The 27,922-nt window shown below is 41.9% G+C and overlaps 1 protein-coding gene across 11 annotated transcripts in view; it reads right to left on the bottom strand.

The window, feature by feature from the left end:
* The window catches only part of ERC2 (ELKS/RAB6-interacting/CAST family member 2), an 899,314-nt gene that overhangs the window by 819,035 nt on the left and 52,357 nt on the right, over nucleotides 1-27,922 (bottom strand). For 10 of the 11 annotated variants that reach the window (XR_009247350.1, XR_009247349.1, XR_009247351.1 and 7 more), the window contains one exon: nucleotides 8,071-8,867. Coding sequence is in view for 8 of the 11 variants with exons in the window: in XM_058678726.1 (XP_058534709.1) it covers nucleotides 8,071-8,727 (657 nt within the window). In the remaining 3 variants the exon portion in view is untranslated. Of the gene's footprint in view, nucleotides 1-8,070; nucleotides 8,868-26,934; nucleotides 27,072-27,922 lie in introns of those variants that run through there. The other variant, XM_058678725.1, reaches the window with a different exon arrangement.

The following is a 27,922-nucleotide window of genomic DNA, read 5'->3' as shown; positions in this document are numbered from 1 at the left end:
TCTCATTTAAACTCATAAAAATACACCTTTCTTTTGGAGGGGCTATCAAGACTGGTAATTATTATGAATAATGGTTATCAATGAACAGTTTCCTATAATCCGTCAATTTGAAAGATGTTGAGCTGCAACTAACAGAAAAGGACAACAAACAATGAATGAAACTACTAGAGATGTATTTCCTCACACAACCTGCTGGTGCTGGTACCACTGCTCAGAGGAAAAAAGGACATGTGTCTTGGTACCTTACTCAGCCTTTCTTTCATGGTTACAAAATGAATGACATTGCTCCAGATATCACGTCAACATCTGAGACAGGAAGCCATGTGTCAAAAGCATTGCTGATGACATCCTTTCCATTTAACAGGAAAGCAAAAGCTATCTGAGGATATCCCAGATTTCCACTTGGGTTTCATTGGCCTCACTGGGCATCGTCAGGACATTGTGGAAGGCCCGGCTGCTGATGGAAACATTGCCTACATTGAATGTGCTCATATACCTTCGACACTGAAGCAGAGCAGCCTCTTCCATAAGCTCACCTTCCACCTTGAGTTCTCAGAACGTTGATTAGAAGTTTCTAAAACATACATACACACAAAGATTCATTCAACTCCCTTGTGCCTTGGCAAGGAGATTTCCTCCACATCTGACTTCGGGCTTGGCCATGTGGTATGCTTTGACTAAGAGAATACTTGTGGTCATGACACAGCACAGGTTTTAAAGGTGCTTGTGCGGTCTGGCTGGACACCTGTCTTCCACGATTCACCATGAAGCCCTGAGCACCTGCTCTTCCTAAGTGAATGTGGAGACAAGGGAATCATAGCTAAAAGCCAACATGCCAGGGGGAGCCTGCTATCCAGCACTCTTGCCCAGTCAAAAGAAGCTGTGGCTAACTGACAGTTATGAGAGAGAGAGAAGAATACTTGCCTTTCAAAGTTTGGAGATGACTCATTGCTTAGCATTATTGCAGCAATAGTTGCCTAATACATGCACTCGTCAGTTTAAGACAAAATCTCATGGTCAATTAAGATTGGGAAACTGCTATGGTAGGCAAATTCAATAAATGTTTTTCAGCTACCAAGAGTGAGAGCATTTCCTGTGATGATACGGGGGTCCATGTGTTAGAGCTATCATAACAAAAATACTAAAGGCATTTATTGTGTCACAGCCCTAGCCTAGAAGGTCAAGATCAAGGTGTCAGCAAAGCTGGCTCTTTCTGATAGACATGAGGGAAAAATCTAATCCAGGCATCTTTTCTTGGCTGTACCACACAGATACCCTCTCCCTCCATGTCGTTACATCACCTCCCCTCTAATGGGTGCTTGTGTCTGTACCAGAGTCTCTCTTTACCTGTAGGAACATCAGTCATATCAGATTAGGTACAACCCTAATGACGTCATTCTAACTTTACTACCTCTATACAAAACCCATCTCCTAATAGGGTCACATTCTGATGCACTAGAATTCGAACTCTGACATACCCTTTTGGAGAGATACAATTTCACTGAGAACCTATGCAGAATGAATTTCCAGCACAGATATCTCCAGGATGCTGTGTTTTAAGTTTCTTTGACAAGAAAATTCCCTTTTGGAGGGTGTCATTGCCTTGGTCACACTTTGGAATTATTGTCTTAAAGGGATCCAAGCTTTTCTCAGATTTATAGGGGCAGAAATAAAGGAACCTGGGGGGGGGGAAGGTACAGGAGGGAGGACAAGTCTCTCTGGGTAGTGAATACAACTCAGTCCTACCCAGAAACCTGAAGGGATCCAACACTCCTGAGTCCACTTTTTTTTAAAAAAAAGAAAAAAAGGATTTGTTTTTATTACAAAGTCAGATATACAGAGAGGAGGAGAGACAGAGAGGAAGATCTTCTGTCCAATGATTCACTCCCCAAGTAACCTCAATGGCCGCTGCTGTGCGATTCAAAGCCAGAAGCCAGGAGCTTGCTCCAGGTCTCCCAAGCAGGTGCAGGGTCCCAAAGCTTTGGGCCGTCCTCGACTGCCTTCCCAGGCCACAAGCAGGGAGCTGGATGGGAAGCGGGGCTGCCGGGATTAGAACCAGCATCCATATGGGATCCCAGCGTGTTCAAGGTGAGGACTTAAGGCACTAGGCCACCGCACCAGCCCGAGTCCACTCTTGATTCCACAATCTCTGAGGACTGAAGATGGCCGCAGTTGTCATTGAACTATCAGCCAATTGAGCCTTCCACCTTCTCAATCAGAGATAAAATAAATCTTAGCATTCACTTCCAATTGCTACAATTCATCATATCTGGATACTCACAGTGACACTCCCATCTTGGAACAGAGTAAAATAAATCCTATTTAAATAGCTTTGCAGTCATACAACGACTAAAAGAAAATAAACGAAATGTGGTCCTGGGGGGAAATCCCAGTGCCTATAAAACTGTGTCACATAATGCAATGTAATCAATAAAAAAAAATCAATTTTAAAAATTGGAAAAAAAAAGAAATGTGGTCCCTCTCAATCTTTTTTAATTCCAAACTCAAAGTAAGAATCAACAAATCTTACATTTGAATCTGGATCAAAAACTAGTATTAATATTGATTTAAAGTAGACTCTTGTGAGCTAAGGAATTGATTAGTGCTCGTTAGCCTGGGCAGGAACAGAAAGGAGGCTTGTGGCTAAAAACACCTGGACTAATTGGACTCATCTGTATCCAGTATGCTGCTAAATGAGGATGGGCGGGAAGAGTATATAAGGAGAGGTGAAGGGGCAATAAAGAGAGACTTCGCAGAGACTTCCACCATCACTGGTCTCCTGTCCTTGCTTCATCCCCAGACCCTCTCTGTGTCCACATTACTGGCTCTGCTGGTAGCGGCCAACTCTTTCATATTGGGTTAAGCCAGAAATAGAAGTGATCACATAACCATGGTTTAAAAGTCATAACATTCCCCCAGACAGGTTTACTTACACTTTCGTGTTAAATTTCCCAATGACCTTGTCCCACTTCTGCATACACAGGGCAGGTAAATATCAGATCTAGTACAATCTCCTAGTGTGTGATGCTATTTTTACTCATGTGGAGCTTTGGCTAGCCATGCACAACCCAGGAAAAATGTCTGAAAATTGTTCTGTCTATACTTAATTTGGGGGTGGGGGAAGAATCCATTAAAAAACACAAAGTTAATTATTGTATAAAATATCTAGGAATATGCATCAAAATGCAAGACAGATCAGAATTTTTTTGAAAAAATATCATCTCTGATCTCCATCACAAAGGCAAACAGAATGCAGTTGTAATGAAAAAGACAAGCCAATATCCTTTCAGAGAAATCAGGCCACTTTATTTCCTTGTAGTTGCATCCATCCTGCCCTCTGCCACATCTATCCCTACCCTCCGGGCTGCTAAAAATAACAGGGAAGCTTCAAGTAGCTGCAGAATAGGTTCTATTTTTCTCAACAGCCCTCATCTGCCACAGGTGTGCCACTGAAAACAGAATAGTCCAGGACATTACAGAGGGTTACTCCCAAAATACTGGGCCTTGCTCTATCGTCTCTAAGAAAGCATACCACAAAGCAAAAGCACAAGGGATGGCACAAAGATAAGTCTGTGTCCATGCACTCTGGTTCATAATGCAAGCCAATTACTCCAAATTTCAGGACTGCAACCCTTAGCTGCTGCAAATTTTATTCATATCCACACAGATCTGTGTGACTGAGGCGCATGGTCTTGGTGACAGCTGAGCTGAGGGCTGGGGAATGTATGAAGGAAAGGCAGAGTGATAGGATTTTTACCCAAAGACCCAAGCATCAACTGCTCACACACCCACAAAATATACCTACTGGCGCTAAGGTTAACAGTGCTGTAACGCATGAAAGGAGTTGAGTACACTCCCTTAGGTATGCAGTTAGATTCAGTTCCCTCAAAACCATGAGGACTTCAAAGTCTACTGAAAAGAAACTGACAAACGAGGGACTCCCACAACACTGGGCCTAAGGGGAGAGGGGTGCACTAGTTTGCACTAAATTTATAGAACCATTGGGGCCATCACACTGGGGAGAAAAGCTGTGGCATCCAGCATGCCATATATGGGCACAAGCTGGAGTTCCAGTTGCATCATTTCCAATCCAGCTCGCTACTACTGTGTCTGGGGAAGCAACAGAAAAAGGCTCAAGTACTTGGGCTCCTGAACCCATATGCGAGACCCAGAAGAAGATTCTGGCTCCTCATTTCGAACTGGCCCAGCTCGAGCCACTGTGGCCACTTGGGGAGTGAACCAGCAGATGAAAGATGTTTTTCCGTCTCTTTATTTGAGAAACAGAAACAAATACAGAGCTCTGATCCACCAGACCAAAAGTCAGTCCCATATATAAACTCTACAGTTTCCTCACCTCTACCCCGTAATGGGCCTGCTCCCCCTATATTCTGCATTATTTAAAATCATCTGAATTTATGTTGGTAAAAGCCTATCTAGCAATCCTGGAAAAATTACAATTGTAGATGGGGTCTTTGGTTGCTGTAGCAGAGGAAACACAATCAAATACCTCTCTGAGTTTTTTTTTTTGTGTTCCTCTCTTCTCTACAGAAAAATTTTCCATGATTTTTTTCCCTAAAGGTAAACCAAGTTATGGTAAGTGGTAGAAATTCTGAAGAGCACAGGAGACATTACTAGAGAAAAGAAATAAATTGCTACCAGGGAATAAAAATTCATGGGGCCCACCCTTTACCATAGCAGGTGAAGTCCTGCACTACTGCCATCCCTTCTGGGTTCCAGCTTCAGTACCAGATACTCCACTCTCCTGGGAAAGCAACAGCAGATGGCCTAAGTGCTTAGGCTTCTGCTACTCAGCCAAAAGACCTGTTGAAACTCCAGGCTCCTGGCTTGAACTTAACCCAGCTCTTGTCAGTGCAGCCATTTGGAGAGTGAACCAGGAGAAGGCAGATCTCTCTGTATGTCCTGACCTCTCTGCCTTTCAAATGAATAATAATGACATCTTTAATTAAAAAAACAAAAGGAGAGAAATATCTCTCTGGTGTGTTAGACCATGGAGATTTGTTGTTTGTTGAATCAGAATTTACCCTATTCTGACATTAGATATTCAGTTATCTCTAAATGGGATCCTAACATAAAGCAAGAAGGGAAGAAAAAAATCAATTTTCTTTAAAAATAATTTGGCTTGGGCCTGGTGCCATGGCCTAGTGCCTAAAGTCCTCGCCTTGAACGCAATGGGATCCCATATGGGCGCTGGTTCTAATCCTGGCACCTCCATTTCCCATCCAGCTCCCTGCTTGTGGCCTGGGAAAGCAGTCGAGGATGGCCCAAAGCTTTGGGACCCTGCACCTGCTTGGGAGACTAGGAAGAGGTTCCTGGTTCCCAGCTTCGGATCGGCACAGCACCGGCCCGTTGCGGTCACTTTGGGAGTGAATCATTGGACAGAAGATCTTCCTCTCTGTCTCTCCTCCTCTCTGTATATCTGACTTTGTAATAAAAATAAATAAATCTTAAAAAATAATAATAATAATTTGGCTCTTGTCAATCTTTATATCCTTCACAATATTATATGAAAAGCAAATTGACTTGGGCCCGGCGCAGTAGTGTGGTGGCTAAGTTCTTGCCTTGCATGTGCCAGGATCCCATATGGATGCCGGTTCTAATCCCAGTGCCCTGCTTCCCATCCAGCTCCCTGTTTGTGGCCTGGGAAGGCAATCAGGGAAGACCCAATGCTGTGGGACCCTGCACCTGCATGGGAGACTCAGAAGAAGTTCCAGGTTCCTGACTTCAGATCAGCTCAGCTCCAACCATTGTGGTCACTTGGAGAGTGATTCAGAAGACGGAGGATCTTTCTCTCTCTCTTCTCAGTATATCTAACTTTCTGATAAAAATAAAATAAAATCTTTAAAAAAAAAAAGTAAATCGACATTACAAACTTTCTATTCTTCTTCCTCTTTTTACCAGCTTTCTCCTAAAAGAGAAAATGATTGCATTTAATAACATTCAATATACAGATTAAAGTTGGGGTTTTCACATATCACACAGTCACGCATCATTTACAATACCCAAGGCATCCCTTGATTACAGTAGGGATTCGATCTGGGAAGGGAACAGGAGCTCCACAAGCATTCACTCACTCCTGCCTCCTGGCAACTTGGGAATGTCAAGTGAAATTACAGACACTATCCAGAGTAAGCCAAACTAACCCTGACAAAATGGAAAAGTGGTTTTTAGTAAAAGTAAACATGGATTTTTATCATTAAAATCTGCCTAGATATGATTTATTTTACTGTACCCCATCCATATTTAAGTGTTCATGAAATCCTAGAAGACACATCATAGATTAGCACTGTAGCATCTGGTGTCATTTATAAATACACAGACATGCACAATTAAGAGTCCATGCTTGGCAATAAATATAATAGAACCCTAAGATTAAGTCATTTTGGAGCTGACAGTTTATAGAGATTGGCTTCCAAATTTTGTGTGACTACTTACATCATTCCTAAAGTGTTTTTAACCATCTCTACCCCATAAAAAAATAATAAGAGGAAGAAACAGTACAGAACAGGGGGTAAATGCACATTGCAGTAAAAGCTTCAAACTGACTTTATGAATCAGCAAAGGCAGAGAAAAGCAGAAATAATTGTGAAGAGCACAAATTGAATATATGAGTGAAGAACAAAGCTTTCTGTTCCAACTTAGAAAAAAAATCTCATTTCCACATCTGAAAATCAGCAATGGCTCTAAAAGATAAGCAAAGGGATAAGGTGATTGCTTTCTGCACATAAAAAGAGAACAAGGGGCAGATTTTCTTTCAGGTCACAAAATGCTTCCATGGTGCTCAGGCTCTAAAGAAATCCTCAAAGGCGTTTCCTAGTCAGGCAAACACGTAGGAGGGTCAGCACATGACCCCAAGAAAGCTGAAGTCTCCTCATTAAGCCAACATCAAGGCCAATTACTGGAGAATCATGAGTTAAGTCAAGAAGAGTTCATGTCACGCTTCCACACAAAGTCCAATGATATCTGGGGGTTCATAAGCCAAAAGGCACTGCTTCCTCTCCCCTACATCTCTCAGCTCCTCTCTCAGTATCACTAAGAAGGGAGACTTGGATTTAAACTTCCAAGTCTTTATGAAATCAGCAGCATATATGAGGGCCTGCCAGGATACATGGGCTTTAAAACTTGAGAATGAGTAGAAGGACAAGAAGAGGCAGGAGGAGGAGACGCAAAAAAAGCCGACCTGGATACTGGAACAGCAAAAGCAAAGGTGCTGAGGTGGGACACCTGCAGTTGAGGTGGGACACAGCAATTACCAAGTGTTGGTGCAGTTAGCACAGACATGAAGAGAGGTGGTACAACCTAAGGCTGGAAAAGTTAGCCCAGGCCTTCCAGCAGAAGGTATCACAGGCTCAGTCAGGAAGTAAGGAGTCATTGCAGAGGACACTGAGGCATGGTGATGGCGTAACTGCAGGGGAACACTGAGAAACTAACCTTGCTGTGACACGAAGGATGGGTCAGCAGGGAGAAAGAAGGCAACATGCATCCAAAATAGGTAATTAATATTGAACGCATAAAGGCAGAAAGACAAAGTTAATATGTAGTGTGTGTCACCAACATGAGATCAAATTCATTGTACCTAGTCCCACTCCATATTATTTCATTTGGTACTTAAAGAACAAACCCTACTCATTCTAGAAAGAAATAATTTTACTGGCGTTTTCTTAAAAATCAACTCAGCAGTCAAAGTTGGCCCTCTAAAGGGTTTATGCTTGTAGAGATTAACATTTTCATCTTCCATCCAGAGGGAAGTACATCTGAGCTGTTTCAACTGCTGAAAAAGAAAACAAGATTAACCAAGTTCAAAAGTTAGACACTGAGCGGCCCTCCCCAAATTCTGCAATTACAAAACGAGGAAATCATCAGCTGTGACCTTGTATTTCTTATGCTCTCTTGTCAAACACATTCTAAGCCTTAACATTCTTGATGATGACAAAGTTGCTTTTTTGGTTTTGTTTGTTTTTTCTCTCCGCACAGGTCGTAGTACCATCTGCAAAGCATCAACTACTCAGTGAGAAGTCAAGGCTGAAAAATGGAGAGTGAGTCATAACCTACCTGATTTTCCTCATGGGAAACCCTCATCTGCTCCTTGAGGACAGACATCCGAGCTGCCTCTTCTTTCCTCAAGACTCGCTCTTTCTTCAGCTCAGGGCTCCAGAAAGTCTTGATGCTGTTCATGGATGATCCTAACTTGCTGTCCTTGATGTCCAGCTCTTTCCGGAGGAGGTCATTTTCTCTCTGGAGCTCCTTGAGTTGGGCTTGAAGATCTAACATTGTGCTATCTCTTACCTGCCTTAACATAGAGGGGACCTGGTGGTGGTGATGATGGGATGAGCTGGTGAGACCACCATGTTGATCTGTGTACGAAAGCACATCAGTGTGGGAAAGTCCCGCAGAAGCAATATTGGGGCTACTCCCCATGGCCGTGACTCGACCTCCATATACAGCTCGATTGGTAGCCCTGCCCAGAGTCATGGTGCCCTTTGGGTAAGTTGTTGAAGCCACTCCCTCATGATCGCTCAGATACATCGGTCCAGATGTAGCATAGGCTGCATTAAGCGACTGGATGTTTTCCATTGACAGGGTCTTGCCTGTTCCTCCACCTCCCCCACTACTTGTTCTTCGATGACCCAAACGAGGTGACCTTGGCAAACGAGGAGACCTGGCAGGACTACCTTCCAGGTTAGTAATTGTTCTTGCACTCCCATACATTTTTCTTGTATTTTAAGTTGCTACTCAAGAGAAGAAATGCTATACTGAGTTGGAGTTTAAGTCAATATTTTCACTGTTAGCCAGAATTTTCAATGCATCATTTTTGTAGTCTGTACCAGAACGTGACTCCAATCAGAGATCTGCAAACGAGAAAAGTAAGTAAAAATGAATTTCTTTAGAATTCTGACTATAACTGCACATTTAAAAATTGACATATATGTATGATTATAATGATAGACAAAGGATAGTTCCACCTATGACATTCACATAAAAGGAAAAATAACCCCAAAACTCTATTTATCACTTGCACAATTTTGCAAATTCCTCCACTGTTCTCCTAAGTAAGGTCAAAATTTCTGAACAAAAAGAGGCTCTTCTTTCAGGAAAATAAAGTTATTAATTTTCAATTGTGCTAAGCTATAGTTTGGATCACCAGAAAATTCACCACTGATTCCCCATCATGGAAATCTTAATAGAATAATCTATCATCAGGTACATGAACCCATACACACATGGCCAGACAAATACTCTGAGAAGTTGCTGTTTCCCAGGATGCAGAATATAAGTATTTGGAAAGCTTTTATTACCTTCCCCTCCACTACCCATAATAAACATCCCTAATCTACCATAATGTTCTTTCCCAGTAGGTTCAGAACTCTTGTACAAATAACACTACAACAGGTTTACTTCTAAGCAATTGTCATTGTCACATGAGTTGAAATCTATTAGCTATGTTGAAGCTACAAGAGGTGGCTCAGTCAAGGAGACACCAGCATATACAGCCATATCCTCAACACTGTCACCAGAGAAAACAACAGCCTTGTCCTCTTTCACATTCACATGCATCTTCCAGGACTTTTAAGAATGTTTTTGCTGGGCCTAGCGCGGTAGCCCAGCGGCTAAAGTCCTCACCTTGTACACACTGGGATCTCATATGGGTGCTAGTTCATGTCCCAGTCGCCCCGCTTCCCATCCAGCTCCCTGCTTTGGCCTGGGAAAGCAGTTGATGATGGCCCAAAAACTTGGGAGCCTGTATCCACGTTGGAGACCAGGAAGAAGCTCCTGGCTCCTGGCTTTAGACTGGCTCAGCTCTGGCCATTGCAGCCACTTAGGGAGTGAATCAGCAGATGGAAGATTTCCTTTCTCTGTCTCTCCCACTCTATGTATATCTGACTTCCCAATAAAAATAAATAAATCTTTAAATATACATATATATATATATATATATATATATATTCATATTAACCACTTCACATTTATATAGAAATGGCATAAGGGGAAAGTATACCATTTGAGTTCCTTGTCCCACAACCCCCACAGAAAAGTAGTAGGTCCCTTTTATGATCATTTAAGTTTATTAGTGGGAATTTCGTGTGTCTGGGGCTAGAGGGTTGGGATTAGTCCTTAAATATTGGGATCTGAATTACTTCATTTGGCTGTATATTGCCTACTGTTATTTTCCTTCTGGAGTTTCTAGTATATTTTCTTTATCTTTGTGACCATGAGAGAATAAACTGAGAGGGACAACTGGAGTTGAAGCATCCACTCTTACCACTAACCAGGTGAGCAACCTCAGATAATTACTTAAGTGTTAGGAAATTCCACTCTAAAATTGTTAAAATGTGAAGCAAAACCACCCAATCCACAGTATTCTAAGATACGCCTATAAAACATATAGGATGGTATCTAGCACAGAATAGTCAAAAATTAGTTTTCACTTACAGCGTCTCAATGATGTAAACACATTAACATCAAAGTACAGAGCACCTTTTATTTTTATTTGCCTATCATTAATCCTTCCTCCCACTCAATCATCCATGCCCCTGACACATACTCACACACACACTTTCTGGTAATATTATCTCTATTTTCCTTAGAGAAATTGCTCCCAAGTCTTTCCTAGCAATTCCAAAGCTTTAATGAAGTGTCATTCCTGTGGCTCCATCCTGGATACTGCCAGTTAGCAAGAATATGCCTCCAGGCATCACACTCCATTCTCCAGATACAGTAGCTGGTTTAGGGCTGGCACGTGACTTAATTCCACACCATGACTTTAGCTGGAGCCACTAAGAAAAATAAACTCCTTATGGGATACAGTATGGAGATTGCTCAGATATCTGAATAGATCTACCATACAATCTAGCCATCCCACTCCTGGGAATATATCCAAAAGAAATGAAATCTACATATGAAAGGGTTACCTGTAATCCCATGTTTACATCAGCACAATTCACAACTGAAAGATATGGAACCAACCCAGATGGCCATCAAAAGATGATTGCATAAAGAAAATATGGTACATATATACTATACAGCCATAAGAATGAAATATTATCATTTGCAACAGAATGGACCCAGCTGGAAACTGTTATGCTTAGTGAAATAAGCCAGTTCCCCCATCCAAAAAAAAAAAAAAAAGATGCACTGTTCTTTCTGATCTGTGACAATTAACACATAGAACACAAAAAATATAATCTGTCTATAATGTGAGATTAGCATACTGGGAATTAACTGCTATCCACAGCATGCATCTATCTATACTCCTGAATAACAGTAAGATTTATATTTTTATTTATTTTTATGTTATTTTAATTTTTGTCTTTCTTTCTCTTCTCCATCCTATGTCATGATACCTCTACATAGGGGAAAGTTAAGCTTGTTACAGTGAAATGAATGAATATGCTAACATAATAATTTGGGGGAAAAAATAAGAGGGGAAGATAAGGAAAGAGGTAGGGGAAGAACTCCCATGCTTCTAAGTCTGTATTGTGAACAATATGAAACCTACTAATTTTATAAAAAATTAAAAATAATAAAATACTAAACTCCATTGCATCAAGAATTACTTGCTTTGAAGATGCAGCTCTGAGAACTACCATGTGGGACAGGCTCCCCTTAAGAATGAATCTGGGGCAAAGGAAAGCAGAGCTAAATTCTGAAACCAAGTGGATTCTCTGGATCCAGCAGTCACACTAATCCCAGGTCGCCTAATCCCAGGCACGTGGACTGCTTTAATGGCAGTGCTCTCCCAACACAGGTTGAGTCATATGACCAACTCTGGCCAACAAAGTGACACAAAATGTGCAGAAAGCAGAGGTCTGGAGTGCACTTGCATTTATTCTATTACTCATTTTCCTCCTTTGTAGTCATTTAGAACATGACCATCCTATCCCAATGGAAAACAGACAAAAAAAATAAAAAGGAAAATTGAACATCAATCTAAGTCATTTCAGCCAATAACCAACAAATCCTAAGACATGTGAGCAAGTCCAGCAAGATTAGCAAACTCTTCCAGTCAACCAGCTGGTATGCACAGAGGCATGAGCCTAGCTGAGAACCACACAGTCATGAACAAGCAGATACTTCTTAGTATGTCACTGATGTTTTTCCACTGATTTTTCCTTGGGCAACAGAAAATGCAAACATTTATCCATAGATTCCCTTTGTGCTACATTCAATTCTGTTGGGGTTTCTGCAACATCTATCCTAAAGAGTCCTTAGATATACCTTGAAGAAATATTTACCAGGAAATCTTTCCCTTTCCCTAAAAAGACCTGAAAAAAGAACCATGTACTTATTCTGACTAAACAACTTTGAAATCACAGTTTAATTTTATTTTCTTTGGAAATATATAATAAATCACTTTGTATTGTAAATTTTTTCATGAATAATTCATTCTATTAAAAAAGTGGAATCAACAGTTCTAACTAAAAGAATTCAGTTACATAAATGATGAGAGAGAAAAAATGTGATGGCTTCATGAATGCCTAACAAGATGCAAAGCCATTCATGCATCTCGGTAATGCAGCGGAAAACAGGGTACAAACATATTTGTGATTTATTCACAGTTTTGGGAAAATACATACACAGATACACGACACAGTCACTCTCAGAAAACATTCAATGTTACCAGCAGAATGGGACCAGCGGTGGGATTCCAAGAGGTTTTCATTTTTTCCCTTTTATTTTCATCCCCTAAGTTTTCATTTACCTGAACTACTAAAGTACCCTCATCTCACACTGGAACACCTGAGCTCAGTTCCTGGTTTTAGCTCTTGACTCCAAACTCCTGCCAACGCAGATCCTTGGAGGCACTGGAGACGGATCAAGTGAGTGGGTTCTCGTCTCCAAGGATTCTGTTCCAGCCCCAGACACTGCAGGCATTCAAGGACTGAATTACCAGAAGAGAGATCTCTACGTCTCAAATAAGTAAATAAATAGAGCCAATAATGTTTGGTTTCATTTAAAATGTTATATATATATATATAGCTTCACACATATACTAATGTGAGAGAGAATGAGAGGGAACCTACCCATCTGCTTGTTCATTTCCCCAAATGCTGGCCATGACTGAGGCTAACTCAGGCTGCAGTCAGAAGACGGGAACCCAACTGAGGTTTCCCAGGCAGGGATCAAGAACCCAGTTACTTGAACACTCCATGCTGACCCCCAGCATCCACAGTGGCAGAAAGCTGGAGTCAGGAGTCATTTGATTAAACTTCCCTAAACTGCCATAAACTGATTTTTTCTTTGTTTTTTCACTATAGTTCCAACAGGCAAATGAATTTGTTGCTTTTGCTATGCTTGGAATCTAGAAATCTATGTCCTGGTGAGGACAACACACAGACTTGTCTTCTGAGAAGGAATAATAAAAATCCAACTTTCCATCCCTGTCTTCTCCCTTGGTATCTCGACACTTCTGAAGTCTCTGGCAAGATATGAGGGCATCTTCCCAAGCACTGAACAATTAGTACATACATGTCCTCTCTGTTTTGACATGTCTGACAGAACATGAATGGGTTTGGTTGTTACCTTTGCATTTTTTTTTTTACCATGATTACAGATCTGTTTGGGCTTACTAAATTTTGTGTCGATTATTAAATGGTTTCTTCAGATTCCATCTAGGGTTCATCTCTGGACATAGTAAGTAAAGCTACTGCCTACAACACAAGCATTCCATAACCAGTAGAATCCCAACTGTTCCATTCCCAATCCAGCTCCCAGCTAATGTGCCTGGGAAAGCAGCAGAGGATGACCCAACTGCCTGGGCCCCTGTACCCAACATGGCAGACTCAGATGGAGGTCCAGCCTCTTGGTTTCAGCCCGACCCAACCCCAGCCATTGTAGCCATTTGGAAATTCACCCTCTATTTCTGTAACTCTGCCTTTCAGGTAAATAAATGCTCCATTTAAAAAAAAAAAGTTTAGGAACATCTCCATCTCATTCCAGTGTTGTTTGTATTTTCCTTTTTCTCTTGCTGGTGATATGGCAAATATTTGTCTATTTTCTTAGCGTTGCCACAATACAGCTTTGAGTTTTACTGTTATATTCCACTATGTTATGTTTTCCATCTCATTGGTATCTCTTTATCCTTAATGATCATTTCTACTTCCTTTGTGCTTGTTATTTTTTTTGCCTTTCTGCAATGGATGTTCATTCATCTTCAATCCCATTTTCTAACAAATGTTTATAAAATTATACACATGGCTGCATTTCCAAGATTTCTTGTATAATATTCTTATTGTCACCAAAAACTAGCTTGCTGCTTTCTTTTGAGCTTTTTCTGTCCCCAGAAGTATTTAGAAGGATACATTTAAACATCAAAGCGATAAAAAAAATTCTGGGGTACAATTTTGTAATTTAAAACTTGAAATGAGCAGAGTAGAATAGGCTTTTCTAATCTATAAAATCTTCATAATTGACCAAATAACTTCCTTAATCAAAACAACTAATAGATGATTGTAGAAAACCTGGAAAATACAGATACACATTAAGAAAAAAATAAAAGCACTGGTAATCCTACAGCTTACAGCCAACTTCTGTAACAAATAGCCGCTGTTACTTCCAGTTCCTTAACAAGGGTACTTCAAAGAACTCATGGAAAAAATGAAATTAAAAAGTAAGTTTATTTTGGTGCAATGAAATTTTAAAACCCATTTGTAAATGGGTTTCACATGAGCTTTTTGAAGACCCCTAGTAAGTATGCATGTGCAAATGTATCATTTTACACACAGTCAGCCTAGCACTCTATGCCTTATCCTTGCCTTTTTCCTCAATCTTTTATGGGTTTTTTTTTAAGTCTATTTTTATTTGAAAGGAAGATCAACAGAGATACAGAGAGACAAATCTGCCACCGACTGGTTTACCCCCTAAATGCCCTCCACAGCCAGGATTAGGCCAGCTCAAAGGCTGGAGCTAGGAATTGCATCGAGACCTCTCACATACATCGTAGAGACCAAAGTACTTGAGCCATCACTTGCTGCCTCCAGCAAGTTGGATCGGAAGCAGAGGCAGGAATGGGATGGAGGGTTTCCAAAAGGCAACTTAGCATGCTATGCCATGACACCTGTCACCAATGTTTTCTTCTTAATATTATCCCCCTTTTCCATGTGATATAAATACCACATTTCCATAAAATATGACTTTGAATGGGCCCTGATCTCAAAATTTACCTGCTTAAATTTCTCTCTTGCCTTTACATGTTCCTCTCTTTCCATTAAAAAAATGGATTCTATTTCTCATCTTTATTCTGAAACAGCCTTGTGACCTGCTAGTCTAGTCAATACAGAGTGACACTGTTCCAGCTCTGGATAAATCCCTACAGAGACTTGGCAGTTTCTGGTTTTGTTTTCTTAAAACCCAATTACTGGGGTGAGCATCTGGTGCAGAAATTGGGGATTCATTTAGAACAACACAACCCACACTACAGTGCCTGAGTTCCAGTCCTGGCTTTGCTCTCCCTTCCAGCTACCTGCTAACAAACGCACCCTGGAAGGCAGTCGTGATTGCTCAGGCAATGAGCTCCCCATCACTCTGTGGGAGATTCAGATTGAGCTCCCTAGCATCTGGTTTCGACCTGGCCCAGCCCTAGCTGTTGTGGGTACTTTGGGAGTGAATTAGGGAATTAGTAGATGGAAGATCTGTCTACCAGTCAATCCCCTCTCTCTCTTTCTCTCCTCTTTCTCTCCCTCTCTCTGCTTTTCAACTAAATGTTCAAAAAGATTAACTTTCAATATTGAACTACTCCAGCTCTGTTTTAGGCCAGCATTCCCTGAACAGTTTGGCAAGGTTTGGCAACAAGACTAACTGGGTTTTAATTGCACATCAAGATGTCTCGGAGACTTTCAGACACTCATATATACGAGTAGTACGCCTATCCCAAAATCAAGTATAGAACATAACTTTCCTGAATGTATTTGGTAAAAGAACACTTTTCCCTTCAAAGGACCTGGCAAACATTTCACTGCACATTTAGATCTATTCATATTTTTTAAGCATCAGCTGAATTCCCAGTGTTGGATGTTGGAGGGAGGAAACAGTGATCGAGGCAGACACAGATGCTGTGTCTGGGAGGATTACTCCCCGGAACAGACAGAACTGTCTTCATTTCTGATTTAGCAGAGTTTGCAGAAAAGACGGTTACAGCAACTACACACTGCTTCAGGCATATGGCTTAGAGATCAGGCACCTGGTGGGGGTGCCTATGTCCTAGATCAAAACACCTGGGTTTGAATCCCGGTTCTGCTAGTGGTTCAGCTCCTTGCTAGTACAGACTCTGGGAGGCAGCAGTGATAGCTCAGGTTACTGGATTTCCTGATACCTGGAAGAACCAGTTAAATTCCCATAGCAGGCATGCATGCATCAGTGGAGGGTATAACTACCTACCTCTCTACCTACATACCTACATAGCTTTCTGCCTCTCTCTTTCCTCATACTCTCTCCTTCCTTCTCTTTCTGCTTCTTGCCTCTCAATAGAAGCTTTTCACTACTTTTTTTTTTTTTAAAGAATCTGAATTGACCTTCACTACAGAAATAGAGATCAAAGTAATGACTGTTTGGAGTTTGTCCCTCCAAGAAATGAACATAATCTGAACATATTTTTCAAGCATCAGTAAACAGGTCAGAACGTCAAAGGGAATACGAGCCAGCCCTTGGCAGTCTGCGTTAAGCAGCAGAGGACGCAAGTGAACATGTCCACCACCGACATCACATCAGACAAGAGATGCTATAGACACGTGCATAGAACTTCGCAAGTTGAATAGGGAATTCAGAGACCATGGAAATAATACGGGAATGATTTTTAATCTCTGTAAAAGGGATATTTCGCAAATTCACAGAAAATAGAATGAAAAGATGTTTATTTGTATGAAAAAAAACTTTCGACTCCATCTATAGTTTTTTTTTTTTTTGTAATAATACTCATTCCACAAACTTGTTGAAGACCTCCACATATACATTCACACCTTAACAATAAATTTGAATTAGCAACCCAGGTATAACAAATTATTTGTAAATGAGTATCTTCTACCAAGCATAAAAAAGCAGGATAGCTTCCGGGGCCATTTCACTCTTAAGGTTGCAGGCCATAGAGTGATGCTGGTGGCACAAAAGAGGCTACAACTTGGTTGACAAAGTTCAGCCCAAAGCAGGTTCCCACACATTCATGTCTCCCCCAGGCTCCTGACTCCAACTTTCTCTGCTGAGTCATTCCTAGTCTTTCCCCCTCCCCCTCTCCAGCTGTGTTTAACTTCCATGATGTATTTTAAGGTACTTGTTTTGACACTCAGGCTATTTCTGGTTGTTGTCTCCTAATTTCTCATCTGCCCTGATTTTTTTTTTAATTTTAATTCTAGATCATGAGTCTTTGAGAAAAATCAAAAAGATCAATTTTATTCAGCACTTAGTAAATACAGCAACACTTTCTGTGTTCCATTAGTGACTTTAAAATACCATTCTACTTAAGCTTTCACACTTACCTAACGATGTATGTTCTAGAAAAGAAGGCAGCAGTTAAGCCATTATTGTTTTAAACACTGTTAAAAAGGACAAGTTCAGTCGCTGGGCTGTTTTTGTAAAACTCTTCTTATGCACTTGGATGTACGATCTTAAGAAAGCTAAATCATGGATTTAACCAAACTGTGCACATAAACATGTAAATGTTGCTGACACCAAAGAAATTAGTCAAACACCTTTCACTTTAAAAGCATCTCCATCCAACTCAAGAGTGTGAGAAGAAGTTCCATTTAAGGCTTAAGCAAAACAGTATAAGAGATGGTTTTATGACTCTATAAGAAGGCTTTCCCTAATTGCATATGAATTCATAAATAAAATATAACTCATCCACTCACTGTCTTAAAAGGTTTAAGGACTCTTGAACTGTAAGCTCGGGGGAGAAAAGTTGGGGAGGGCCTTCATTTCTGCCTACCTCAAATGTCTCAGACTATCATGGTCTGGAACGGTCTATTTTAAGACTGAAGCACTTCCTGCTATCTGCTCTAAATGAGGTTATGTTTATTTCCACAGGTCTGAGCCTCAGCCCATCACCTGAGCCTTGCTGATAGACCATGTGAGCTGAGATCATCAGTATTTCCCAAAATTTAGCCAACTTAAAATACCTTTTTTTTCTAATCAACACCTCTAGCTTTAAAACAAAAAAATGGTGTTACAGACTACATTCCATTCTATAAAAGCCTACCCGAGGAAGGTGTGGTCAGAAGCAGATCTCAGGTGAGAGGCAACAGTCACTTGGAGCCAAGCAGCAGCCAAGCTGTCCCTTCCAGAAATAGCATGAACCCGTCAGCTTGCCATAGTTTCCTCCACTCCCTATTACCTTCCATTCGGTCTGACTCCCTCTCCTTTTTGTGCAGGCCCCGAGTATTTAAATCTACTTCCACCCACCCAAAACATCTTAAGTAGGAATTCATTCTCCTTCATCTCCTACTTCAAGACCTTTACTAAATCCTATCAAGTATAAGTCCAAACACTCTCTGGATCTTACTGCCGCTCCTACTAGCACCACCCTATTGGACTGACATCAGTCTTGCATCTTACCCATTTTCTTAGCATATTCTACTCTATTTCTGTGAGGTCAAACTGTTTTAACACACAACTGTGCTCTGAGAAAAACAGCCTGGATGCTGACCATGATCATGTTTCTGTCTGACACACTCTGCAGCTTTCATCAAATTCACATGATGCTAGCTAAAAAAAAAAAAAAAAAGTGTAGCCATTTGTGCAGGGCTCATTGCTTCTATGATATCTAAACTTTTTCTGGAAGGGATCAAGAGTAGTTAACCCTGAAATAGTCACCTTAGTGTAAGGATTGAGTGGCACTGGTCTATAGATATTTCCATACTTAACGGGTCACTTGGAAGTCTCTGAAAGAGAAAACAGCCAAAAAGATCAAAGATCTAACTTTCTCTAGAATAATTTCAAAATTTAATTTTCTTGGGCTCGGCAGCGTGGCCTGGTGGCTAAGGTCCTCGCCTTGATCCCATATGGCCGCTGGTTCTTATCCCGGCGGCTCCACTTCCTCTCTGTCTCCTCCTCTCAGTATATCTGACTTTGTAATGGAAATAAAATAAATCTTAAAAAAAAAAAAAAATTTAATTTTCTTACAGAGTTAATGCTACGGGCTTACGCTTACTCTAGCCAACAATGTCTTCTGCTTGCTTACTGTGAATTTTGGCATACTATTTTTGAAAATTGTCCCTTTCAACTCCATTCTGATCTGGGCAATCCAAATGAGGCCCTCCCACAACAGTGATTAATAATTCCAAATGTTGGGCCCGGCGGCGTGGCCTGGCGGCTAAAGTCCTTGCCTTGAACGCCCCGGGATCCCATGTGGGCACCGGTTCTAATCCCAGCAGCTCCACTTCCCGTCCAGCTCCCTGCTTGTGGCCTGGGAAAGCAGTTGAGCACGGCCAATGCACTGGGACACTGCACCCACGTGGGAGACCTGGAAGAGGTTCCTGGTTCCCAGCTTCGGATCAGCGCGCATCGGCCCATTGCGGCTCACTTGGGGAGTGAGTCATCGGACGGAGGATCTTCCTCTCTGTCTCTCCTCCTCTGTGTATATCCGGCTGTAATAAAATGAATAAATTAAACAAAAATAATTCCAAATGTTTTATTTTTCCTTCATTAGTAATTTTTTAAAAGATTTATTTTATCCATTTGAAAGGCAGAGTTAGAGAGAGACAGGGAAACAGAGACATCTTCCATCCTCTGGTTCACTCCCCAAATGGCTGCAATGGCCAGAGCTGGGACAAGCCAAAGCCAGTAGCCAAGAGCCAGGAGCTTCTTCTGGATCTCCCATATGGGTGCAGGACCCAAAGACTTGGGCCATTCTCTGTTGCTTTCTCAGGTACATCAGCAGGCAGCTGGATTGGAAGTGGAGCCACCGGGGCTTAAAGCAGTGCCCATATAGGATGCCATCACTGTAGGCCAAGGCTTAGCTAGCTATGCCACAATGCTGGCCCCTTTATTTGAATAAATAACCCCTGGCCCAGACTGACTTTCAATTCTAAATTATCTCTGTGAATACTTGTAAATATTAGTAAGTCTCTGGTATTACTTCTTGTCAGAAAAAAAAAAAAAAGATGCAATTGTAATTGACAAAGGGGTCCTGCAGGACATCACCGACTATGGAAATGTTCAGCCTCTTTCCCTACTATTCTGTCCTTCATCGGCTCTAACTGTATCTTCTTCCTGTGGCTCAATCACATCTCTTCCTGTCTTGGTATCTCCATCACAGGTGCCAGGCAGAGCTCATTTCTACTCCTCAGTTAGGTCACAGTACCTGACAGCAGATCCTCCAGCAGGTCTGTTCCACCAGAACCACATCCCTCAGCCACACCAACATACTCCCAACAGTTTGGGGACAACAGAATTAAAAGATAAGCAGTCAATTTATTTTAGTGCAAGAAAACTGAAATTCGTGCATAGGAGTAGTCTGCAAAAAAGTTCATGAAAATGCATTTTATGAAGAAACCACACATGGATGTCAAAAAATTTTTCACACCAAAATAACTGTAACTCTGCTTTTCCACAAACTTCTTTAAACGCCCTCATACTCTCGCAAAAAAAATTTTTTAATCGTGGTAGGAAAACTATAATACTGTTTTATTTTTACCTAAGACAATCTGACTTTTTCTGCCCTGATAGTCATCTGTCATCTGCTGCTCAGCCTGGGTCCAGTGAAGATATCAGACAGCCCTCCTGGGGAAGCCATGAAGGGGTAGGAATCCACAAGCACAGGATCCTGGGGCCTTCTGGCAGGGAAGCCCTATGAGATCTATGAAGAAGGAAGGAGGACGGTTGCAAAGCAGGGCCTAGAGACCTCAGAGAGAAAACAATTAGGAGTGCAGCGGTTAAGATGTGCCTTGGGATGTCCACCTCCATGTCAGAGTGACTGGCCTTCCCGCTAACGCACACCCCGGAGGTAGCAGGTGATGGCAAGTACGCGAGTCCCTTCCACCCATTTAGTAAACCCAGATGGAGTTCTCAACTCCCAGCTTCTGCCTGGCCCAGTCCTAGCTATTTAGGCATATGGGAAATAAGCCCATGTACAAGATTCTTCACTTTCTCTTCCTCTCTCCATCTCTCTGCTTTTCAAATTAAAAAAGATCTGAGTGCAGATCAAACTCTCAGCCTGTTCCTGACATGCCAGCCTGGTCTATCAGGTGTACCTCCTTCGTTATTGCCGTTCATTAACCCGCGCTTACCTTGCCTACCACTAAATGAACACATGCATGCATATGCAATACATGTATATACACATAAGTATTCATTTCAGAAGTTAAAAAAAAAAAGAGGGAGATGAGGCTGGTGGCTGCGACTCAAGGCACTCAAGAGCCACCGTGAAGTTCATACAATGGAGCAAGTGGGGAAGGCTGCACAGACTGTATGGGGTTATGCCATAGCACTGCGCATGGGACTGGAACTCATGAGGAAGTCCTGCATCCTAACTAGGGCTCCCCACGAGGTCAGACAGGGGTTTCGGTGCAGGTGGTTTAGAAGGTAATCTTAGGAAGTGCCGAGACGAAATGAAAGCACAGCCTACTTAGGGTGAATTTTTTTTAAAGAGTGATTTGTTATTTGTTTGAAAGTCTGAGAAAAAGAGAGCTCTTCCAACCACTAATTCATGCCCACCAACCCCCTCCCCCCCAAAAAAAACCAGTCTGAATTGAGTCAGTCCGAAGTCAGGAGCCTAGACAGGTGTCCAAGCACTTAAATTATCACCTTCTGTCCACCGAGGGACACATCAGCAGGAAGCTAGAATCAGGAGTGAAGCAGAGGTTCAAACCCAGACACTCCATGATGCAGTGTAGGTATCCCAAGCAGCAGCTTAACTGCAGCTACCCTGAATTCCTGCCTCTAGGGTGCATTTTTCAGGTTTCCGCTGTGGAGTATCCACTCTCAGTCCTGATGGTATAGAATGTGCCTAGAGAGTTCTACCTGCCAGCAAAGCAAGGAACTCCGAGGGTTGTCCTGATTCTTCCAACCCACGCTAACAGGAAAGCCAGGAGAAAACTCTAACATCGCACACAGGGCATGCGTGCCGAAAAGGCGTGGACTGGGCACTGATATCCTCTGACCTTGGGCACTAGCAAGTCTGGGCTTGGCGTTCCATTGCAGCACCACAGGTGGGCACCCCAGAAGGCATCCATCCCCATTACTTTCTTCCTAAGGACGACTGGCCTCCATAGTGACACCTTGTGGCAGAAAGATGCGATGATGGGCTGAACTGGAAGGACAGACAGCTCCTGGCTTCAGTGGGGGACTTAATACTCCTTTACTTTACAGAAACATAAAAAGGTGAGGCTGACAGGGAGAGGCAAGAAAGGCAGGGAACATCGAGGCAATAGACAATCCCACAACTTTCAACTTACCCGGCAGATGGGCTCCAGCATTTTGGACTTAATTTGGACAAACCAAAATAGACACCAGGGATTGGATTTAATTTTGTAGCCTTTTCACCAAAGCAGAGCACACACAAACAATAAATGTTGATCTTAAAATTCAGCAGACTGGAGGGCCAGCATAGTAGTGTTACAGGTAAAGCCACTGCCTGCGATGCTGGCATCCCATATGGGAGCCAGTTTGAGTCCTAGCCACAAGGCTTCTAATCTGGGTCTGGTGCAGTAGCCTAGTGGCTAAAGTCCTTGCCTTGCGCACACACCGGATTCCCATATAGGTGCTGGTTCATGTCCCAGATGCTCCATTTCCCTTCCAGCTCCCTTCCTGTGGCCTGGGAAAGCAGTCAAAGATGGCCCAAAGCCTGCACCCATGTGGGAGGCACAGAGAAAGCTCCTGACTCCTGGCTTCAGATTTGGCTCAGCTCCAGCCACTGCAGCCACTTGGGGAGTGAACCAGGGGACCAGGGGACGGAAGATCTTTATCACTCCTTCTCCATAATTTTGCCTTCCAAATAAAAATAAATAAATATTTAAAAAGAAAGCATAGCACAACTCCAACTAATAGCAAAAATTAGATGCTAGATAACATTAAAATAACAGTGTATTAATATAATACGCTGATTACAATATTATTATCTCATAAAGTCTTCTAAATGCAACAAATTACAATGACTGGCTGAATTTTTAGATTAGTTTTTCAAAACATCTGTGCCTGTCCGTTAATCTGCAAGCATAAATGTCAATTTGCAAAATTTTAGCTATAGTATACAAACAAAAAAAGAACTTTCTAGAATTGTTCAATCTCATGCTAAAAAAATCTGCAATCTGTCATCTAACAGATGTTTCAGAGAAAATGACATGCAGGTAGAATAGCAGCCCCACTTCGTTGCCTGTAAAAGTCCAACCACACCGAATTTGTCTGCTTTTTCAATAATACATAAGAATTATGTCTAAATAGTGTTCTAGTAGAAAACAACATACATATAATCACAGACACAAAAGAAAACTCTAGCAAATACTGCAAACTAGTTAAAGAAAAAAAACTAACAAAAGCACACAGGGGGTGGAAAATGGCTTACACGTACCTAATCAAGAGGCAGGCATTCATCTATATTATCTGGAGAATGAGAAAGAATAAATGCTGTAGCTTAACTCTGCACTCCCTCAACATCATGAATGACAACTCTAGAGGAGTCACATTTGCGCTTCTGACAAAGATCAAGTTCAGGTCGCTAATGGACACAAAGGAACCCTCCCACCCCCACCAAAAGCTAAAATTATAGTGAGCGAAGAGTCAGAGCATTCACTCATGAAACACTGAGTCCGTGTTGTCGTCCATGAATACACAAGAGTAGGTTTATCTAACACAGAAATAAACAAAGAAGGAAATTACAGAACATGCTGAAACCCTATTCAACAGATAATTCTTTTTAAGATTTTTTTCTTGGGCCCAGTGGCGTGGCCTAGCAGCTAAAGTCCTCGCCTTGAACGCACCAGGATCCCATATGGGCGCCGGTTCTAATCCTGGCAGCCCTGCTTGATATCCAGCTCCCTGCTTGTGGCCTGGGAAGGCAGTCGAGGACAGCCCAAAGCCTTGGGACCCTGCATCCACATGGGAGACCTGGAGGAGGTTCCTGGCTCCTGGCTTCAGATTGGCACAGCACTGGCCGTTGCACTCACTTGGGGAGTGAATCATCAGATGGAAGATCTTCCTCTCTGTGTATCTGACTTTGTAATGAAAATAAAAAAATAAATCTTTTAAAAAAAAGAATGTTTTTATTGGAAAGTCACATCCACAGAGAGAAGAAGAAACAGAAAGATCCGCTGTCTGCTGGTTCACTCCCCAACTGGCCACAATGGCCAGAGCCCAAGCTGAGCCAAAGGCCACAGGCAGGAACCCGAAGGGAAGTAGAGCAGCCCAGACACAACTGGCACCCATATGGGATTCTGGTACATGCAAGGTGAGGACTTTAGCCACTAGGCAATCACAGTGGGTTACAACAGATATTTCATTTTTTTTTTAATATTTATTTATTATTATTGGAAAGTGAGATTTACAGAAAGAAGGAAAGACAAAGATATTCTATCCACTGGTTCACTCCCCAAGAGGCTGTAATACTTGAAGCTGAGACAATATGAAACCAGGAGCTTCCTCTGGGTCTCCCATGTGGGTGCAGGGTCCCAAGCCTTTGGGTCATCCACCACTGCTTTCCCAGGCCACAAGCAGGGAGCTGGATGGGAAGTGGGGCAGGCAGGACATGAACCAACTCCCAACGCATTCAAGCCAAGAACTTTAGCCATTAGGCTACCTCGCCAGGCCCCAACAGATACTTCTAAAGAACAAATCTACCTCTGGTTTCTGACAAACCAGAGACCCAAGCCCTTTCATTTCTAAGGGGTCACAGCCTTCTGGTGGGTTGATACCAAACACTCTCATTGTGCAAGGTTGCCAGATGCTGTGACCCTTGGAAATAGACGAAGGGCCCTTCTGTGAGTAGTAAGCTGTGGTCTCGGACCAAGGCAGTCCTAAACACAGTATCACACTAGAGAGGCAAAATCCAGTGTCTTAACCAGAGTGAGAACTGAGGGGTAGGAGGAGTCAGATCAAAAGTCACGTGCATTAAAAGAATTTGCGAATCTTACTATAACGGTTTTTTACGTCTGGGTAAGTGAAAACAACATAACAATATTCTTGAACCTCAAGGCTGTCATAACCTCTGAGCCTGAGTAGCAAGCCCCGTGTTAATGAATTACTGTGGGTCAATGAAAAGGGTAAGAAGTCAGATCTGGGATCTAAATAACATCTCCATACTGAGGGAGAGGTAAGTCAAGTTTCTGGGCATGAAGCAGTTTCACAGAAGTCACACTTACAGATATGGAGGGAAAATTGAGTAATCACCACGCACACAGCAGGGTAAACCAGCTGACTGCCAAGAACCTGCCCTAATAATCAGTATCATATTCTAGCTGTAAGCAGCAATTTAGCTAATGCAGTTAAACTAATGTTGTTAATTTGAATTAGTAATAGGAAGTGTACTCAATTTCTAAATTGATTTACATTCTATAAATGGTGTATACTCTTAAAAAAAAAAAACTTGGGCCCGGCAGCGTGGCCTAGCAGCTAAAGTCCTCGCCTTGAACGCAATGGGATCCCATATGGGCGCTGGTTCTAATCCCGGCAGCTCCACTTCCCATCCAGCTCGCTGCTTGTGGCCTGGGAAAGCAGTCGAGGACGGCCCAAAGCTTTGGGACCCTGCACCCGCGTGGGAGACCCGGAAGAGGTTCCAGGTTCCCGGCATCGGATCGGCGCGTACCGGCCGTTGCAGCTCACTTGGGGAGTGAATCATCGGACGGAAGATCTTCCTCTCTGTTTCTCCTCCACTCTGTATATCTGGCTTTCCAATAAAAATGAATAAAATCTTTAAAAAAAAAAAAGAAAAAAGAAAACAACTTCACAAGCTTTATGTTTATATATGATTAAAAGTATCTTTAAAATAATTTCTGCTGACCCTAGGACTCAATTCCCTCTTTCCCAAGTTTTAGAAACTTTGGTTCAGTAATGTGTCCATGGGATTTGACCTGGCCCTCACATTTATCTCCCTCCTCACCCTGAGCGAGCCAATGAACTCTCTGAGCCTCAGGTCAAACAATGGCTGTTTTACAAGAACAAGATAAGCAGTGACTAAATCAGAGAAAACAGAAATGCTGAGCACAGTGCCTGGGGCTTAGTAAGCACTCAGTGTAACTCATCAACACTGACCACAGACACACCAGACTGTTTTCTTCAACAGACCTTTGAATACAATATTTCCTCCTTACAAGTAAAATAAGAAATTTTTTTAAAGATGTATTCCATTTTTATTGGAAAGTCAAATATACAGATAGAAGGAGAGACAGAGAGGAAGATCTTCTGTCTGATGATTCACTCCCAAAGTGGCCGCAACGGCTGGTGCTGAGCCGATCTGATTCGAAGTCAGGAGCCAGGAGCTTCTTATGGTTCTCCCACATGGGTGCAGGGTCTCAGGGCTTTGGGCTATGCTCTGCTGCTTTCCCAGGCCACAAGCAGGGAGCTGGATGGGAAGTGGAGCTGCCGGGATTAGAACCGGTGCCCATATGGGATCCCGGGGCACATTCAAGGTGAGGACTTTAGCTGCTAGGCCATGGCACTGGGCCCCGTCTGAGCTTTTTGAACTCCTGACCTCATAGTTAAGTGCCTTTTTGACAGAAGCTGATCTATGTGTCCCCATTTGAGGAAGGAACTATAAATCCAAGAGCCAATTTTTTTCCCATCTTCTGATTACTATCTCCCATGATTCTGACGACAAGAAGTATTAAAAGAAACTGGAATTTTGCGCCCAACTGGAATCCTTTGCCTAGACGTGGGCAAAGTCCACAAAGAGAATAAGAGAAGCTCCTCAAATATCAACCAGATCCTCCAGGGTGGACAGATCACCACCCTACCCTCCTGATACAGGGACCCAGAGTGTTGGGAGGTTAACTACACACAAACCTTAATTCTTACACCTTACTGTCTTTGGCTCCAAATATTCCACCCTAGCATTATTGAGGCTTAATCATGAAGACTAGAATCTTCTGGCTTTTTATTAGTCCAACATGGCACCATGTGAGCAAGTTAACCATAGAATCATGACACTCCTTTGAGGTGAATCCTTTGCCAAGTGCCATTTTACTTACTTTGCTTCCTCTTGTTTGCTCATATACACATAAGATGACCAATGTCAACTAGTAAATGAACAGAAAAGGTTATGGACTCTGGTCTATTCTCTTAAATTACACTAGAGAGAAAGCCAATTCCTGCCCTTTATTTTTGTTAAAAAAAAAAAAAAAAGCCTTCCAGAAAATATGCATAAAAAAAGCCTTCCATAAAATATACAGAAGCTGATTAGACTTAAATGTTAAAAAGGGAAACTCTGATCCCAAGAACAAATAGCAGATAAAAACCCAAATCACAACTTGCCATTCAACCTAACCCCCAAAGCTTTATTTCCAATATTTCAAATATACATAGCCTTTAACTCAATTCTTATTCCTCATGACTATGTAAAATCGAGCAACTTGAAGTCAAAGATTTGACTAAAGCTATCATGTCTAATAGTTTTCAGCTTTGCCTCGGTTACATTGAGAATTATACTTTATAATAGTGTCTATAATTTCCTAGTTTTCCACTTATAAAACAGTGATAAAATTCAATAAATAATCAGGTGACTGCACAAACTCTGGGAGACAAACATGGCATGTTATTGTAATAAAAATACTCATGGCCAAAGATCATAACCCAAAACCTCAAAATATCAGTTCATAAACTGAGGCACGGAAGTAAAGACTAACATACAAAAAAGCAATCTGGCAGCATTGCCATCCAGGGCACAACAGTTTAAATTATACAAAAGTGAAGTCAGACACGGCCAGTGTGCTTGGTTCATTGATTTGTGTTCTAGGCCCATAACTCTCAATCTTGTACATTTCAGGGAATAATT

The sequence above is a fragment of the Ochotona princeps genome, chromosome 21 (genome assembly GCF_030435755.1).
Source record: "Ochotona princeps isolate mOchPri1 chromosome 21, mOchPri1.hap1, whole genome shotgun sequence".
NCBI lineage: Eukaryota > Metazoa > Chordata > Mammalia > Lagomorpha > Ochotonidae > Ochotona > Ochotona princeps.
This window is presented reverse-complemented; position numbering and strand designations above follow the sequence as displayed.